This window comes from Pelecanus crispus, chromosome 10 (assembly GCF_030463565.1).
Source record: "Pelecanus crispus isolate bPelCri1 chromosome 10, bPelCri1.pri, whole genome shotgun sequence".
Taxonomy (NCBI): Eukaryota; Metazoa; Chordata; class Aves; order Pelecaniformes; family Pelecanidae; genus Pelecanus; species Pelecanus crispus.
The window spans coordinates 40,106,104-40,123,843 of record NC_134652.1 but is presented as its reverse complement, the minus strand read 5'-3'; the positions used below and the strand labels follow the sequence as shown (position 1 = coordinate 40,123,843).

The following is a 17,740-nucleotide window of genomic DNA, read 5'->3' as shown; positions in this document are numbered from 1 at the left end:
CTCTTGCACTAATGCTATACCCGTGGACGGGAAGAGAAGGGCAGCAGGCTCCCAACCGCAGCAAGTCCTACCTGAAAGGAGGTTGTAGTGAGGTGGGTGTTGGTCTCTTCTCCCAAGTAGTCAGCAATAGGACAAGGGGAAATGGGCTCAAGCTGCATCGGGGGAGGTTTAGATTGGATATTAGGAAAAATTTCTTCACAGAAAGGGTGGTCAAGCATTGGAACAGGCTGCCCAAAGAGGTGGTGGAGTCACCATCCCTGGAAGTGTTCAAAAAACGGGCAGACGTGGCACTTTGGGACATGGTTTAGTCTAGTCTACCCTTGATTGGTTTAGTGTGGACTTGGTAATGTTAGGTTAATGGTTGGACTGGATGATCTTAAAGGTCTTTTCCAGCCTAAATGATTCTATGATTCTATGCCACCCGCACACCGATGTTCGCCTTGGTGCGACCAAGGCAGAGATTTCAGATGCGCCGGCATTCAGCCGGCTGCCGGTGGCAGCGAGTTACAGGGAGAAAGTAGTCAGCCAGAACAGAGGTAAACAAAAACAATAAGAAAACCCAACATATTTTTAATATTTGGATCACACGCTGAGTCAAGAACGTTATTCTGGGTGACCTGAAAACACAGCTTACCGCCTTTACTATTGTAAGACACTCAACCAGCTTCCTCAAAGAGGCGACAACAGCAGTTTGAGATGTATGGGTAAACAGGTGTATGTGGAGAATACCACTCTCCCAGGGGATCAGAGACATCATTTTAGCTGTGAGATAATTTATCCATAATGAGTGGAGGTTTCCTTATTCTAATGCACTGAATTTAATTAGCTGTTGGAATCAGGGAGGAAAGTCTGTGATTCTGCTTTCAGTTGCAAGTAGCATCAAGTTTTACATTTAGGCACTTGAGAACTCTGGATAATGGATACTGATAGAGGAAAAAATTAGCTGCTGACTAGGATTTAGCTGTATACGGAATGGAAGCTGATCTGTGAACACCAGCGCTTTAGAAAGCCATGACAGTGACATATTTGGAGCATCAGACTGAACAGTCTCCACCAGAAAAAATGATGATTATTCTTTCTGTAATATCTGGAAACGTAAAGCAAAAGCTTCAGAATAATAATAAAAAAAAAACCCAAACCAAATGGATGTCAAAAAATTGTAAGCAGTTATCTTAAAGATGAGGCCACATGTCATGAGACATGGCCCTACCTTCCTCAGTGCTTCTGAACACCCAAGGTTTGCTCACTCTTTCTTCCCGGGCCCTGCTTAGACCCCATCCCATTTTTACTTGAGATGGTAATATACTGAAAAAAATCGTATAATAATTCTCTTCGGGCAGGCTTTCAAAAGACCTGGGTTGTCTTATTAAAGAGGTTGTAATGAACCTGGAGTCAGATCAGAATAATTAAATTTTAAAGTCTTCTAAATTATTTTTAAAAGTCAAAGTCCTTCCTACAGTGATTTATCCCTTTAAGTTTGCAATCTCCTACAGAGCGAGCACCAGCTGAAGAGCCTGTATAGCCTAACGCAGTGAGTAACGACACTAAAAACTTTATTATTTACAAAGCCAAAGCAAGAGTACACATACAAACGAGTTACAGCAAGAGATGTCAACACAGCTGACACATCATTATGGTCCAAAGGCACTGCTGAGCTTCACGCTACCATAATGCATCCTTCATTCAGTCTTTGCTGCAGCTTCATTTTTCAAAAAGAAATACTTAACGTCCTTGTAATGAAGTACTGGCAGGCACATCAAAAAACACTTCTGACACTCTGGAGGTAATGGAAATCTCTCTCCTGAAAATTGGAAAGCCCTGACTTAAAGTGTTTCTCTAAACAAAACTTGGATGATGCCCCTTGACATACCTTCACCATATCCAGCATCAATGTTACCTGGGTGGCTATTCTCATTACAATCATCAACCGTTCATTTCTGCTGAAATAAACCTTGTAATGATCAAAGTTATCATCAGATAATGGAATATTTACCAGCGTTCGCCTTTCTAGAGATTTGACATTTATTTACCATTTAGCCAAAAGAACAAACAGATGTTTGAAGTTGCTGGCTAGCAGCAGCGGCAACAACTGAAGTCAATAATATGCCCTAAATTGACCCGCACACCTCTAAGACCTCTGTTCAGTTAGGTCTAGCTGAAACGGTTCCCCAAAGTCAAGCTGTGACCTTGCGTGCCACCGCACTTGAAACAATATCAAGTCAATTACAATCACAACCGCTACTTCCTGGTGTAATAATGAGAGAGAAAATACCTAAAAGTCACTTGTTGGCGCTGGAAACAAGATTACATGCCCGACAGCTGCCGGCAGAAGAAGGTGCATAATTATCATAAATTTACGATGCCGGTGGGAAAGGAACAGAGCATAACAACGAATGCAGACACCTCTTTCTTGAAAGATCTCTCTGAGGATGGTTACAGCAGTGACCTTACTACTGCCCCCAATTTAACCAGGAAAAAAAGGATTCAAGTAAAACTAAGTGCCAAGTGGCAATCTGGAAGTTTGCTCAAGAGAAGAGACTTAGTACATGAAAAAGTGAGTAATAGTAAAACTGATGGTAAAAACTGCTGCCAGTATTATTTCCTATTGGAGTCATTTGTACAAACAGGTTGAAACGGACACAAGACAAGACCAGCGTGACTGTGCAGGATTACACGACGTAGTGCTCATGGTACCATCGGATCAGGACCCTTTTAGCACTGCATTTCTAAGGGGAACAAAACAATAACCATACACTCATTTCCTTTTCTAGGATCCGACCACCTCCCCTCTTTCCAACTTTATATAACCATATTATCACATAAGCCTGCAGTTTATCCAAATTCACTGCCATCATCCATCCCCTAAACCTTTAACTGGATGGAAAAACAGGCTGTATGGCTACATGGATAATGCACCTACGGGGCCGGAAGGCACGGGGAGGAGAGGGTGGATCAACATCCGCTTCCTATTCATGCTCGTACTGCCCTTGGTGGACTAGGGGGAAGGAGATAAAGCATCTCATAGGAGAGCAGCCCAACGCGCTGTCTGAAGCAGCGAGGAGGTCTCTGGGGCTGGGGCTGTTCCTGTGGGGCCAGGCGTGACTTGTGCAATATGCACGTTTGCTACATCATTTGGGATTAGTCCAAAGCATTTGCTGATCATTGGGATTACTCCAAAGCATAAACTGTGCCACTGATGAACTGACTATGTTGTAGCCAAGGATTTACCTGCAATAAACAGCACTTGTAAAAAGGCAAGGTTTGTGCAGGTGAAAATAGAGTACATCAGTCAAGTTCTTTACGATTATGGAGAACAGCATGTTCTTCACAAAAAAAACTAGTTATCTTTTCCTGTTTTGTCATTTCTGCCCATTTGTTCTTTGTCCTTCTCTCTTTTTGAAGCAAAATTAGGTATTTCTAAATGGCTTTCTTCTGAACAGGAACTCATATGCCTCATTATTTTGGTACCACTTGTTTGTCTTTTTATTATTCTATCCCATCTGTACCCTTCCAACTTCTCCCCTACAGCGTCTTTAAACCACAGAACTATTTATCATCTCCTATAAAACCTCTCCACTTAAGATGTCACCATAATCTCTTATCCTCAAGATCAAGGAGGACTGTGATATCGTGTATCCCAAATCTCAGCTATTAATCTGAATTTAAATAAAAATGTATTTATGTTGTACATAGCAATGTGATTTCCCTCTACTTATTGTACAACCCAGGTTTTTATCCAGAACATTGATAAAAGAAACCAGATTACAGGAGAAGCGCTGAAGATTTAGAGCAGGAAATCAGTGCCATCCAGGTTTTTTTCCCCCAGTTTTGTTTAGTCAGTTTAGGGGGAAACAATGACTGGTCCTGAAAAAAATACAGAGTTCCCCTTGAAGACTTATACTTACAAGGGTCAGATATGCTCTTGGAAGCAACAGCTGTATCATGAGATTCAGCAGGAATCATAAGAAAAACTATGGTATTAGCTACAGGCTCCTGTGCATAAGGTAGCATCGACTGCTGTATTAATGTAGGAGATTCCCTACATGAACAAACCTGAGCAAAAGCATCTGTTGAAGCACTTCTTTTCCATCTTCTTCCGGCTCGCAGTGGCTAAATTCCATACTATAACCCATGCCATAAAGAGTTTAATCAATTAAGAAAGTGGAACATCTGACACAAGCTGCAACTCCAAAGGAGAGATGAGAAGAACCCTACTTCCCAATGAAATCCCAAGTCATTCAACATCAAAGTTCAAAAATGATCTTACTTTTGACAGTTGCTGTTCGGGTGCAATTGTAGAGGATGGCTAACTCCCCAAAGACTTTGCCAGGTCCCATGGTGCACAGCTTCACGCCTTCTTTTGTCACTTCAACTTTCCCATCTGTGAGAAAGAAAAAAACCAAAAGACCATTTTAAAAAGGAAATCAAGTTCTTTCAGACTTAAGTTTTAAAATGTATTTGATTATACCGTGAATAAAAACACCAGGAGTCCTACAGCTTGAAAACCAATTAAATGTATTATGAAGGAGAGGTCATAAACTCAGCAAAAGGGTAAAAGCAACCGCTGCCTATATAAGCTTTCAACGCTTGAGATTTCTTAGTGCAGTATCTGTATGGTCAGGAAATACTTACTAGTACACAAAGCTCAATGTGAACTTTGTTTCCTGTATTACACTTTCAGGTGAAATTTTCTCCAATTTTTGTGTTAAAAAAGAGAAAGATTTAAGTCTTTAATACCACACATGAAAACCACAGAGTCATTTTGCTCATTTTCACTGAGAAACTAATCCCTGAGAACACTCATCCATGAATAACACAGCTATTATCAAAAGGAAAATTATTTTGACCCATGGCCATTATTTAATTCCCATCTCAGTGTACCTTTCCTTTTTGAACATTTCATCTTACGAGAGCAAGTCTGCTTTATCTGCTTACCAATACTGCACTGGGAGGGGACACAGGAGGAGGAGTTAAAAGCAAAGGCTGAAAGGAAAGAAAGCAGCTCAGGGCCAACCTGGGGGTTTCAAAGGACACCTGAGGAACAAGAGCCAGGAGAAGGGAAGGAATTTGAGACGGCCCCACCACCTCGTGCTCACACAAACGATGCCACGATGAGAAGCAGAGTACATGTGTGGGGGGAACATGGGGTTATCGTGCTTACGACCACCATTTAGGCTGTAACAAATAAAGCGCAAGACAGAAAAGTGAGAATTTCAAATGTTATCAGTCACTAAAAAGCCTCCTCGCAGCCCAAACTGGGAAGTGGATTAGTTAAAGGATCCTGTTACACCAGCCCCCAGGGCATGACTGACTTGCTTTATGGGTCTACACGTGGCAAGAGGGAAGGTCAGCACTTACTGGTTCTTACCCACCTTACGGCTATCTCATACAATCGTAGAATAGTTTGGGTTGGACGGGACCTCTGAAGGTCACCCAGCTCAACCCCCCTGCAGTGAGCAGGGACAGCTTTAACCAGATCAGGGTGCTCAGAGCCCCGTCCAACCTGACCTGGAACATCTCCAGGGATGAAGCATCTACCACCTCTCTGGGCAACCTGTGCCCGTGTTTCACCACCCCCATCATAAAAAATTTCTTCCTTACATCTAGTCTGAATCTACCCTTTTTTAGTTTAAAACCATTACCCCTTGTCCTATCTGCATTTGTATGTTAGATACCAACCGGTCTCAAATGCTTACAAAAATAGGCAACACTAATTAATTTCATAAGAGATTATACAACCCTACCTCCTGCAGAGGGAATCCAGAGGTAGTCACCACAAAGCAAAACCACCATCACAAATAGAAACTTCTCCTAAATAATATATATGCTCTAAAATACAGTCCTGTCAGCCCTGTGTATCCACCTGTAGATCTACACCACTATACCCGTGATACCCCTCAAAGCAAGGATGACTCCAGCCTAGCTGTGCTGCTCTACCAAAACGACACAGCAACAAGAAAAAGCAAACTTTGAAGACTCTGAAATAAGTTTAGACACCATATACCTACTAGACACATAGTAAGGTAATTCAAATTCAGCAGAAAGCTTCAAATATAGCAGAATAAAGAAAGAGGGTACCATTATATAGAGGTGAGTGGAAGAAGGTACTATATTAAGGCAGGGCAAACTTTAAAGGGTGCCTTTAAAGGGCACGAAGTATTTTGGAGTGGTCTTACACTGTCTGGTGCAATAGATCAAGATTTATTGCTGATTAAAAATACTAATTTTTTTAAAAAAATCTTGTGATTTATGAAACGGAAAGTTACTGTTTGATAAATGTCATGACCTAAAGGTTAACTGACCTGCGCATGTGTAAATATTGCAGCAGTGTACTCTGCAATACAGAAGCACAGAAAGGCTGGGGGGTGGGGGAGGGGGGTGTTGTTTATTAAAATTTCTTTATTACAAGTTACTACTAATAAGCAAGTATGTGTGTGTGTGTGTATATAATGCTACTATAAAATTACTACCAGAAAGCAAGTATATATTTCAATATTAACAGTCAGTCTCTAAAATGATCACTAGTAAAGCAGCAAATATATTTATAATTGATTACTTATATAAATACACACACACACACACACACACATATATAAGGAGGATACAATGCCATTTCCTTTGGTAGACGCTGGCCAGTTATAGCGGGCTAGTGGTCGCAGTGTGCACAGTTCTGCAGCTCCCATCACAGCAAGGAGAAATTTAAGGATGGCAATGTGTAAAGGCCAATGGGAGTATAAGGATATGGCATCCGTCACACTGAGTATTAATACTAGCCATTGCTACTGCACAGTTAGCACCTGTTAAAGGTCTGCCAAGAATGTATTCACCTATATTCAGACAGTAAAGCCATTGCAAAAATACTAAAATACGCAATATAATACTTTGGGGCTAATAAATAAACCTGAGAATTAAATTCTGAGGTTGCTGGTTTACTGTTAGCTTCAAATGGACCCCAATTCCGTTCCTTGTGTTGGCTAACTTTCTTTTAAAAGTCAATTTATTTTTTATTATTATTTTTTATAAATGTTTGACTCATTTGTCCATCATAAGTATCACTCTAATATGAAGCACAACAATAGATATTTATCTCAGGAATGACCAAAATCAGCCTTTAATGGTGCCTCACACACTTCAGAAACTCCTAAGTGATTTTGAAGAATGCTTTTTTTTAATCCAACTGAGTTTCAGCAGAGCTGAAATGGGGGTATTTCTGCAAAAAGCTCTACAACAAATATCTGCAAAGGGAATGAGTTTACCTCACTTTTAGCTCATGGAGTCGTATCGGTTCCAGAGAAAAGACAGCCAAATCGGAGCAGTAATGCACAAATAGATCCCATTATTCAAAAGCGTTTTGAGATCTGTCCCACTGCTCAAGATGTCATCTGTTGCTTCCCAAAGCAATCCATGCTGATCATTCATCTTCATGAGAAAGCTACATATATTCCCATATCCCATTTATTTTCTTACAAGCACTTACAAATAAGAAGCTGGGTTCCGATTCTTACAGCTCGGTGCGTTTTTCTGGGGGGAGGCATTTCTCACTGTATTAAAAAATTAGGTAGTTCATGATCACGCATGATTACAAGTCAATGCTTCATCATCCACAGATGCTCTCCAAGGGTTGAAAGGAAGAGGAGATGAAAATCCCCGCGAGGGAGTGACAATGCTGGCAAGGACCACCCTGGGGTTGGAAAGAGCTCACTGGAGTAATACGCAGAAATATGAGCTCAGCTCCCACCAATTTACAGCCCATTTTTCACATGTAGAAAACTGAGCTCTCACTGCCATACCTCGATTCCTGCCTGACTATGGTAAAGGACTTTGAGATTTGAGATGGAAAGCACAATACTGCACAGATTATTTTTACTACAGTCTTCATGACCCTTTTACTGCATCAACCATTTCCCCCAGTACACAAGAAGCATAGTGGTGATGAAATTAAAATACTAATTTAAAAAACACAGAGATTTCCCAGCACGATATTGTGGATACAGGCAAGAATATGTAAGGCGACGTTCTACAAAAACAAAACCAAAGCAAACTAATTTCACTTACAGAAGAGGGAGTCAACTTCCAAAAGCAGAAGTTATTTAGATTTGTATGTAGTTGTCCCACCCACTGTCACCTTTGAGTTTCAAGCAGCAGCTACAGAGTTGAGCAGAAAACCGTACGCTTCAGGAAACCCTTGGGCAACCACAAAGGGCTCAAATTTCTGTTTCACAGTAAACCCAAAAAGCCACTGACATTAAGCAAAAGATTATAGTTAAAATTTCTCATGACCCAAGATGGTGTAGGGTTTGGATATTAGGAAAAAAAGACAACAAGCATTTGTTTTGACAGATTCAATATGGACTTTCTATATATGACAACTGCTCAAATTTGGAGGCGGTTACCAGTAACTATTCTTAACCACTTAGCAATTTACAAGTGCTTTGTTTATTAAAAAAAACAAGAATTATTTAACTGCTCATTTAACATCTGCATTCAAAGTATTTTTATTCCTAGTAAAGATGTTTGACGCACAGATTGCAGAGAAGACGCACAGGACTGGCGGCATTTCTTGCTACAATACCCAATTCTTCCAGAAGTGTAACGTGACATGGCCTTGTTTGTCGAAACAAAACTAAAACTTGACTTTTTGAAAGCTAAATAACATGAATTTCATATGCAGTCATTTATAAAACATTTTCTACCAGTTCTGCTAATGAAGTGGTGTTTTGATTCCGGTGCCTATTTCTTATCTTGCAAATTTGAATATAAAGTTACTACACGCAGACAAAATAGCTATTACAAAATTTCTCCGGTTTCTACTTGAAACAATTGGATGGAAGGCAATAATGTGACAATGACAGAAATTATGTTTTTCAGAAAAGCTTCCCTAAATCTGTTTGAACACGACAGCAAGCTCTGTTCCTGCAAAGCGTCAATGAGTCTCCTCCTCTAGACCCACAGCGTTCTCCAAAGGCAAGGTTTCACTCGTAGGAACACAAGCGATGCCTTAACGGGGCTGGATTTTACATTCCCACCTTGTGACCGAGTGGCAACTCTCCGCTCAGGTTGCAAAACAGCTCTCGGTTAGTCCCAAGTGACCTTCTCGCTCCCGAAAGGCAGTGCCTCGGCACCGGGGGTGCGTTCCTATTGCGAACAACAGCTCATGACGACAGCATTTGTGCCACACGCTAGACCCAGGGCACAAAGCCCACCCCATCCTACCCCACCTCTGCACCACAAGTAATGCGAGTTAAAGTTAGTGCGTTAAAGTAACCAGGTTAAAGTATGTTGCCTTTCCCCACCGCCCCTCCTGGTTTTTAACAGGGTGCCATGGGGTTGTCCTCGCAGGGCTCCCTGCAAGGACAAGCTGCTCCTCGATCTCAAGCTTCACAACCACCGGACAGAGCTGAATGGGAGAGCTTCAGGAATGAACCGACTGGTTCAAGAGGTGGTCACAGCGCAAGAAGCCACTTGAGTAACCTTCGCCTTGGTCCACCACCGCCAGCGACAAGGCCAATGGCGTTTCACGGCTCCGAGCCCACCTCTGCTGCTCCTTCTCCCCTTTTTCAAAGCTCTGTGATGCTTCTGATGCCAGAGCCGAGCAGCTCCCTGGTCCTCCTCAGACAGCTGTGTTCTACCAAGCCACAAAACAGTCTGCGAGAGACTTCATTAGACAAACTCAGCTGCTGCAGGAGAAAAGCACATCTATTTTTTTCAAAGTACATCAGAGAAAGATTGAACAGGACAGTAGCCTGAGGAAGGCTGGAATTGAAAGGCAAAGGTATTCGATCTTTGACACTACGGCAAGAGAAGAAATACGGGTGGGCTGCTTCCCTTTCAGTATGGTTTAGTTATTACTAAATGTGCTGTTTAATTACAATTTATTATACCGGAGAAAGTCTCCTGTTCTCCTGTTGTGTAATTAAGCAATCTGGAACATTAAACACCTAACAATAAACTCCCCAGACCGTGAGCCAAATTCACCTCCCGTGGAAATAAAGGGTCTAACACAGCTATAAACAGAGGGAATGTTACCCATTTTCTTTTCCTAGCTGGCAGCCTGCGCAGCACAGTTTTCCATGTACAAAATAAATGGCTTGCTTTGATGTATCAACCCAATAAAGAAAGCCAAAGAAATGCAATGCAATATTGATCAATTAATGGAGATAAATTTGCAATTTCCTTCAACATCTCCGTAAAGCAAATACTAAATAACACGAGTGACCCTTTACTCGAGGCGAGAAGAAAAGATTGGAAACTGCTGTGTTTCTGCCAAAATATTGAGCATTATTGAATTCAACATTGATATTTAATTTACAGCTGAGCTGATTTTGCGGAGCTTTAGCTTGCATCCAAACTATGCATTTTTATGTCAGCTCTAAGGCACTATTCCATATTGACAGAGGACAATGCAAGTTATTTTTCATATGGACAGAGCATAAAATAAAATAAAAATCTGTGTCTTCACTAGCATAGACATACCAAGAGTAAAGGCTGGCAGCTGTATTTTGGTGGCTCTACTTTGGATTCCCCTCAAGTCCCTGTTCTTCTCCTTTTCCACACGGACAAAATATGCCCTGCTATCATCTGACCGATGAGTCATTTCATTAATGGTCCTGCAAGCAGCGAAATGGGCCTTTGCCATATCACGTCGGTGTTTTCAACGCACGCTTTCAGCAAGGCAAGTTCTGTGAATCAATTCTCCAGCTCAAAGGGTGCCATCCATTTGGCCTTCTCACAGCGAGCATGAGAAGGTGACCAGTGTGACGATACAGAACAGAACGATGCCTCCAGAAGCCACCAGCCTGCTCCCAACCAGAAGAGCTGCCAGAAATCAGTTTAAGCGTGCATAATTCAAAATATTTTGGGTTTGGCAGACGCTCAGAAGTCTCAATTATATGGGAGGCTCTTTGCTTCTTTTTCCAGGCTCTGCTATTTGAATCACATCCCACCTTTAGCAAAAGAAATGTTTATGCTGGAAATTTTCTACCCTCATTCCTTGGATTCAAAGGCCAGCAACCTTCCCCTTTTATCCTCATTTACCTTTCCCAGTGATCCTCATGGATGGTAAGAGCTAAAGCCTTATCCTCATTCCTTTGCACAGATTTTTATGTCAATGCCATTCACCTAGGTGTAAAACTTCCGCATTGCCAAACACTTTGCCCTCTTTCCATCCATTTTTTCACTTGTCAACCAGAACTCGCAACTTTTCTTAGCACCTTGTAAATTAGCCAAGGAAACAGAAAATTATTTGTGGTAGGTGCAGCTAAAGTCATCCATTCTTGCTGCCTCCTAATATGTTTGTGGAACGTTGTTTGCGCTATTACTTGTGCTTACGCTGTTCAACTCCAACAGATGCAACTCTTCTGAACGATGAACCGGAGCCTTGTAGTAAGCACAATGCTCCTCTCGGGCAGCTACAAGTCAGCCTGGGCTGCTACCAATAAAGCACTGCTTTCTAAAAAGGGAGCATGTTACAAAAATAGCAGCCTCAAATCACCAGCATGACCTGGCACCCCCGCTGCCAAGGGCAGCTCCATGAAAGCTCTGAAACAGCCAGTTTTGCAGTTTGGTTGTATGGCTTTTGGTTGTAACTCAAGACAGCTTGAAAACCGCAGTCAGTTTGCAAGATCGCAGGGAAATGCACTAAGATTTCGGGAAATGAAGCTTTTCCTATGAAATCCAAGAGGAAATGGCTTCCCTTGCTGCCGTGGTCCCCACCACGCGTTCCCCGAGTTCTGGAACTCTCAGCCAGAGCCACGCTTTTCCAAATTAAACTCTTCATGCTAACTATGTTGTAGTTGCAAATTTAATTGCGGAACAATTAAAACTTTAATTGCTAAGTGGCTAGCTGGCATCAGAGCCAGTCCGATTAATATCTGTTAATATTTTTGTTTCAAAATATCGACTGATAATAGTCTGCATTATTCACAGGGTTGTGCCCAAGCCACTGCATGTCATAACTGTGGTGGCTGTAGAGTATTACATTTCCTAATGACGAATATTAATGATATTAAAAGTAAAGCCATGATTTTTTTTTCTTAAATAAGCTGACATTGAATTGCTCCTGGCCCGCCTCCTTCCCCAGCCCATTTGCAGTGCCCGCCCAGATCGCAGCATTGCTATCCCGTGCTCAGGCGATGCAATGAAAATAAACCCATGGGTGTCATGGGCACGGTTCACACCTTGCGGCTGCGTTTCAGGAAGCGATGGAAATAGTTCCTGGGAAATAGTCTATACCTGGAAAATGCTCTTAGAAGCATTTTCTCTGACAAGTTATTGCTCTTTACAAGTTGTCACGTAACTTCCCCAGGATGCAAAGGTAATTATGGATCATCGTAAGCACAGAAAAGTAGTAATACACATCATTGAAGCACATACGAACAAAGCAGGATCAATTTTACCAAAACCGCATGCACTTGTCCTGTATAACACCACCAGCACAGCACACATCCTGGTTTTGTTTTGATGAGGACTTTCGGTGCTTTGTCACTCTGAGTCCATCCAAATAAACATTAAATAACGTCTCTGGCTCAACTGCATGCATGTTCCTCAAATAAATCAAACTATAAACTAAATTGCACTAATGTGACTCTCTCAATTAGTAGGATAATTTTTTCTCCCAATAATTAAATGGTCATTTTCTTTTTCCGGGCACGGAAGAAAACAGATTAAGTTGACTTGAGGAATCTGTCGGCCTGCATGTAATTTATATAATGGGAAAAATTCTTGCAGTGCGTTACCGGCTCTCCCTTTCTCCTCCTGGCTTAGAGGTGTGGGTGGAAATCCACTTGCTATTTCAAGTCAAAGTCTTCCATGACTCACAAGCCCAAACCAGACCCTTAGTTTCTTAATTTTAAAGATACACGAATATCCAAGAGGATATCTAAGAATCCAAAGTGCATTTCTATACAGCGTGAGGCTTCAATAACATACACTTTCTTCTGTCTTCCAGTAAAGCTTTTAACGTCAGGAATGTAGCAGACTTTTCTAGCTTATATTTCTCTATTTGTCCTCCTGGGTATAAACAGGAGACATCTGGAAGGCCTAATTCCTTATTTTCAGTTGTATATCCTATCAATGCCTTTGAGAAATGGATAAGGGTAATTGGTTTTTGTCTTTATTCACATTATTGGTCCCTTTTTAGATCCCAGACCTAAAAAAAAACAGGCAGGTTTTCCCAGGAGTACTCTGATTGTTCATTACACTTCCATGCAAGGTCTGAAAATAAAACCACTTTATATTGCAGAAATGAGGAAAATAACAAAGTGGGGTTGAGCATGAGCTCACATGTTCATTAGGATACAGATTTCATCACGCAACTCCAAAATGACAGGCGGGGTGGGAGGGGGATTCCCACTTGACTCAGTGCAGAATTCATGAATGACTGTTCAATATTTTATTTTGTCCATGCTGTTTCACACTTGGACTGCAGCTTTATTTACTGGATGCTATTCAAGCCCTGCTCTGAAGGCAGAATAATAATTATTTGTAATTAAGTTTTCTTTAGGAAATATCACTATGGGTCTGTAGAGTTTCCCGAACAATACTGAATATATTTCAAAAATCATGCCTGACATGAAGCCAGAGTTATCCCAGCACACAGCGACAAGTGCATTAAGGGTGCCACTTCGGAGCATCCACTAGAAAAGACTCAATTTTGAGTTTAATTTCATTTATTTTAACAATACTTATCATAGCCACTTTGTATTCTGAAAGCTCAACCACACTGACTTTACATACAGCTTTCAAATATTCATCATGTTGGAAAATCATAGTTTCAGCTCAGAAGATGGGGAGTTCTATTAAATCCAAACTTTTCACCACCAGCTGGCCTCAGCCTTACTGGCATTCACCTGTGGCAGATACAAAATGGAAACGAGTTGTCCCTGAAAGCGGCCGGCAACTTTAAGCAGTGCCTTGCTTTGGCTTTCCCTGCTGTCCAGTGTCTCCTTCTCTGGAAAACTCATTTTCTCCAGGGTTTTACTGGCAACAGCCTGCTTCATGATTCACAGCTCCACGGATTACTCGCAGACACAAGCCATGTGAAGAAAGTAACACATCTGCAGGTGGGGGAAAGAGGAGAAATAAGAAAAGTAGGGATTAAAGCTGAAGCGATGCTCTTGCACTCCTTGCTCACTCTGGAGCTGTGTAACAGGAGGGATTTCCAGTCTGCTGTTTCTAAGTCCGGAGATGCGCACCTGTAATCTGCTTTAACGGGATGTCATTAATACCGCAAGGCGATGCCTCACTACAGCTAGTCATCAGCAACAGTAAGCTTTTTATAACCAAACCTTGCCAGCTGCGCTAACCCAGCAGCTCCAACCGACAGCAGGCTGCTTCCTTCCCTGCCCCGGTCTCCATCGCTTTCCCAGCAAGCCGCAAAGACCAGTTTTAGTCCCTTTGGTCCATGTCCCACCCCAGTACCCTTTCCCCAGCATCCCCTACCCTCACCGAGCCAGAGCTCGCCCTGAGCCCACACTGCGTCTCAGCCCATGCGCATGTGGGAACTGTAAGCCCCGATACGTTTATCCCTTTCCCAAATTTGGGTAAGCTTTGACAGAAGAACTGTAATAAGATGGGGGAGCGTCGGGGCCGGCAGAGGGGGAAGGCACATTTTGCCAAATTTTAAATAGCGTTCCAAAACATGGCAGCACTGCATATTGTTGCAAGAGTGTTTTGAATATGAAGAAAAATACAATTTTTCCTTAGACGCCTCCCTGGAAAAGACTAAACAACTTCTGACGACATTTTCCAGAACAATTTCATTGTAAGCTGGCATCTGCAGCAGCAGTTTAAAGCTCAGCCTTTCCAAGTTTTTCAAATGACGGGGAACGGAAAGCAAGGCTTGATGATGTTCAGTACCTGGTCAGTCCTGAGATTAGTAACACTGCAGCGTCTCATCTGTAACACACATACAAAGAGCCCTAAGGCAAGTTTTTACCTTTTTTTGCTTGTTAGATAAAATCTAACAAGAGGAAGGTAAACGAAGCAAGAAGCAAGACATGAAGGGTTATGACTCTCAAACCTGCTGGCGTTAACCAGTGAAACTGCAACAAGTCCCTTCATGTGCTTCAGTAAACCATTTTTCAGTTGAACAAACTTATTTCATCTCCTATAAAACACTCTTGGAGATACAGTTTGAATCCGATGGACCGCTGGAACAGTCTCCCTGAAGACTGCACATCGCCAGCTGCTCTGGGGCAGTGGAGAAGAGGGAACCTCTGGGCTCCCTGACCAGACAGCCTTGTTGGGACGGATTTCCAATGCCAAGATTTATCTGGGGTAGTTAAGCGGACAGGACAGACACCAGCTTTTCTGACATCAGCAGGAACCCATGCTGAGATGTCCACAAAAGATATCCAAAAACCAACCCATGCCGCCCCACCTCACTGGTTGGGGCCTGCTAGCAACATGGGGGGAATTCTCTTGTGCCTTTTCAAAAATGACATGCTATGACTATCTTTTAACATTTGCTTTTTAGAAATGGTTTTGAAACTGGGCTTGAAACCGTGAATCAACGTGTACAATCTGAGAGGCCCGAAGCAGTGAATAACAGTAACAGTTCTTGGATTTAAATCAAGACTTACTCTAGAGAAAGGATTACTGGAGATAAGAGGAGATCTGCATCCGAGTTTCTACCCTGTCTGCAGAAATGTTTTGAAAAATAGCGAATGGAAATAAAGAAGGTGATCGCCAAAATCTGTAACAGCAGCCTAGGGGCAGAGAGGAGATTGGAGGATTGAGAACATCTAAAAAAAAAGGATAAAGAAATTTCCTCTGGGCTTTAAAGGTAGGAACTAAAACCTGGATGAGAGGAAGGCAGGAAAGCGAAGCAAAGCACAAAGAGCACAAGGTGTACCCAGCAGAGTGGGGAATAAGTAGGCAGAGCAATGAGAGACACAGCAGTGTGGCAGGGCAGAGAGAAAATAACCTAGGTAAAGATGTAATGAGTTGGCTGGTGGAAGAGAACTTGGGAAGCAATCAAAGCTGTCCCAAAAGTCAGCCCGTCTTGGACACCACTATACGGCAACGTAGCCTGTGGCCATGCACAAATAAAGCAGCAAACAAGGTTGTTGGACAGAAAAGTCACGCTAGAGACTGCCTAACAGAACGAGCGATCTACCCAAAGCAATTCAAAGCAAGATTTCACCTTCAGGGAAGTAAAAGGGATGGACTGATGCTCTTTTAACATTTCAGATTTAGTTCAAGTGCCTCTACGGGTTATAGTTAAACCTCCTGTAACGTCTCCACGTGGTTTGCCTCTTGCACAGCACACTGCTAACATTACCCTTGAAAGGAGAAGCAAATAGTTACTGTCTGGCTTGCTAATGAATTATCCCAGAAGAAATACTCTGCCTGTGCAGAGATGTTAATTCTCAACTATTTTCTCTTGTGACCTTCACAAGTAAACTCCGCAGCCGAAGCAAATTAAATGGGTATCTTCCACTTCCAGCCAGGTGGCTTCTGTCTGGGAGGATCTAAAACTTGGGGTTTTTTTGCTGTTAGCATGATTTTTATGATTTTAAGGATTTTGTTAATTGTGGAAACTAGAGGACCCAGTCCCAAGTGGAGATGCACATCCTCAAACACCATACAACACATTTAAAAATATATACATACATATACATATACATACCTCCCCTCTTCCCGAGCTTAAACTCCAAGACCTTTACAACTGTAATATATATGTTGAGGGGGGTGGATAGGTGACCTCCAGAAGTCCCTTCCAACCTCAATTATTCTGTGACTATAAATTACTTCTGATGTAAGGTTTGTTTCAGCCTAAAGGTGTGCACGTAGGATTTTGTAACTCGCATTGGCAAGCACTGTCAAATGAGTTTGTTTGCAACAAGGCTGTGAGACCAGGTTAAAATCTGTACGATGGTGAAAAAAGCTGCTAGAGAAACCTCTGAAAACAGGGTGTGAGTTGGCGAACAAGGATAACAAGGACTCAAGGAGATAGTTAGCTGTCGAGCAGATAGAGAATATGAAAAAATGCAATTAAAGTCAAATCAAATTTTGCCTTATATACAACATTCCTCAAGATTATTCGGGTGTTTAAAAAAAAAACATTAAGAAAAATACCCATGCAAGAAACAAGAAGCCAGTTAGCACAGATAGGAAGTGTTTGTCTGGGATGGATTTGTTAGAATCGGCGCAGAGAGTACTAACAAAGTATGGAGTCACCCAGGCGCCTTGCAAGGCCGTAAACCTCTTCCCTTGGCATTACAGCCACTTTTTGTCTGTGCCAGCACTGTTGAACATCAGCACCAATTTCCTGTCTACCCTGCACTTACTCTAGTTTCTCCCCCTCAACTGGAGAGCCTCCCAAAAAATTAACAAGTCTGCCTGAATCACTGAAGATGAACATAAAGTGATGGACTGGGGGGCAGCTGGAGAGATACGCAGGCTCCCGAGTAGGATTCAGCGTGGCAGAGTACGCTATTACTCACGTAACGCCAGCAAGAATAGACCACGTTCATCGCATGACTACCGAAACCTTATTACCCAAAGGATCAGATGAAGGATGACAAAAAACCCGCCTGATGCAGTTTGGGATCATTTGGGAAAGCAATATACGTCTGGGTTTGCACAAATCTCTTTATCCCTGCTCTCAAAGCCCACAACCGCTTAGGCTGATAGACAGGGTCTGGCGTGGGATGCAACAAGACCCATTGATCCAGCCACGGAGCAGCACCTCCCCAGCCCCAGCTAGCTGGATTTCAGGGGTAAGAGCAGCCCCGGA

General features: G+C 42.3%; 1 protein-coding gene across 2 annotated transcripts in view; it reads right to left on the bottom strand.

Annotated features, from left to right (window-relative positions):
- PRKG1 (protein kinase cGMP-dependent 1) overlaps window positions 1-17,740 on the bottom strand; it is a 539,578-nt gene that overhangs the window by 321,525 nt on the left and 200,313 nt on the right. For both annotated transcript variants that reach the window (XM_075717461.1, XM_075717460.1), the window contains exon 3: window positions 4,268-4,381. In XM_075717461.1, the coding sequence (XP_075573576.1) occupies window positions 4,268-4,381 (114 nt within the window). The remainder of the gene's footprint in view (window positions 1-4,267; window positions 4,382-17,740) is intronic.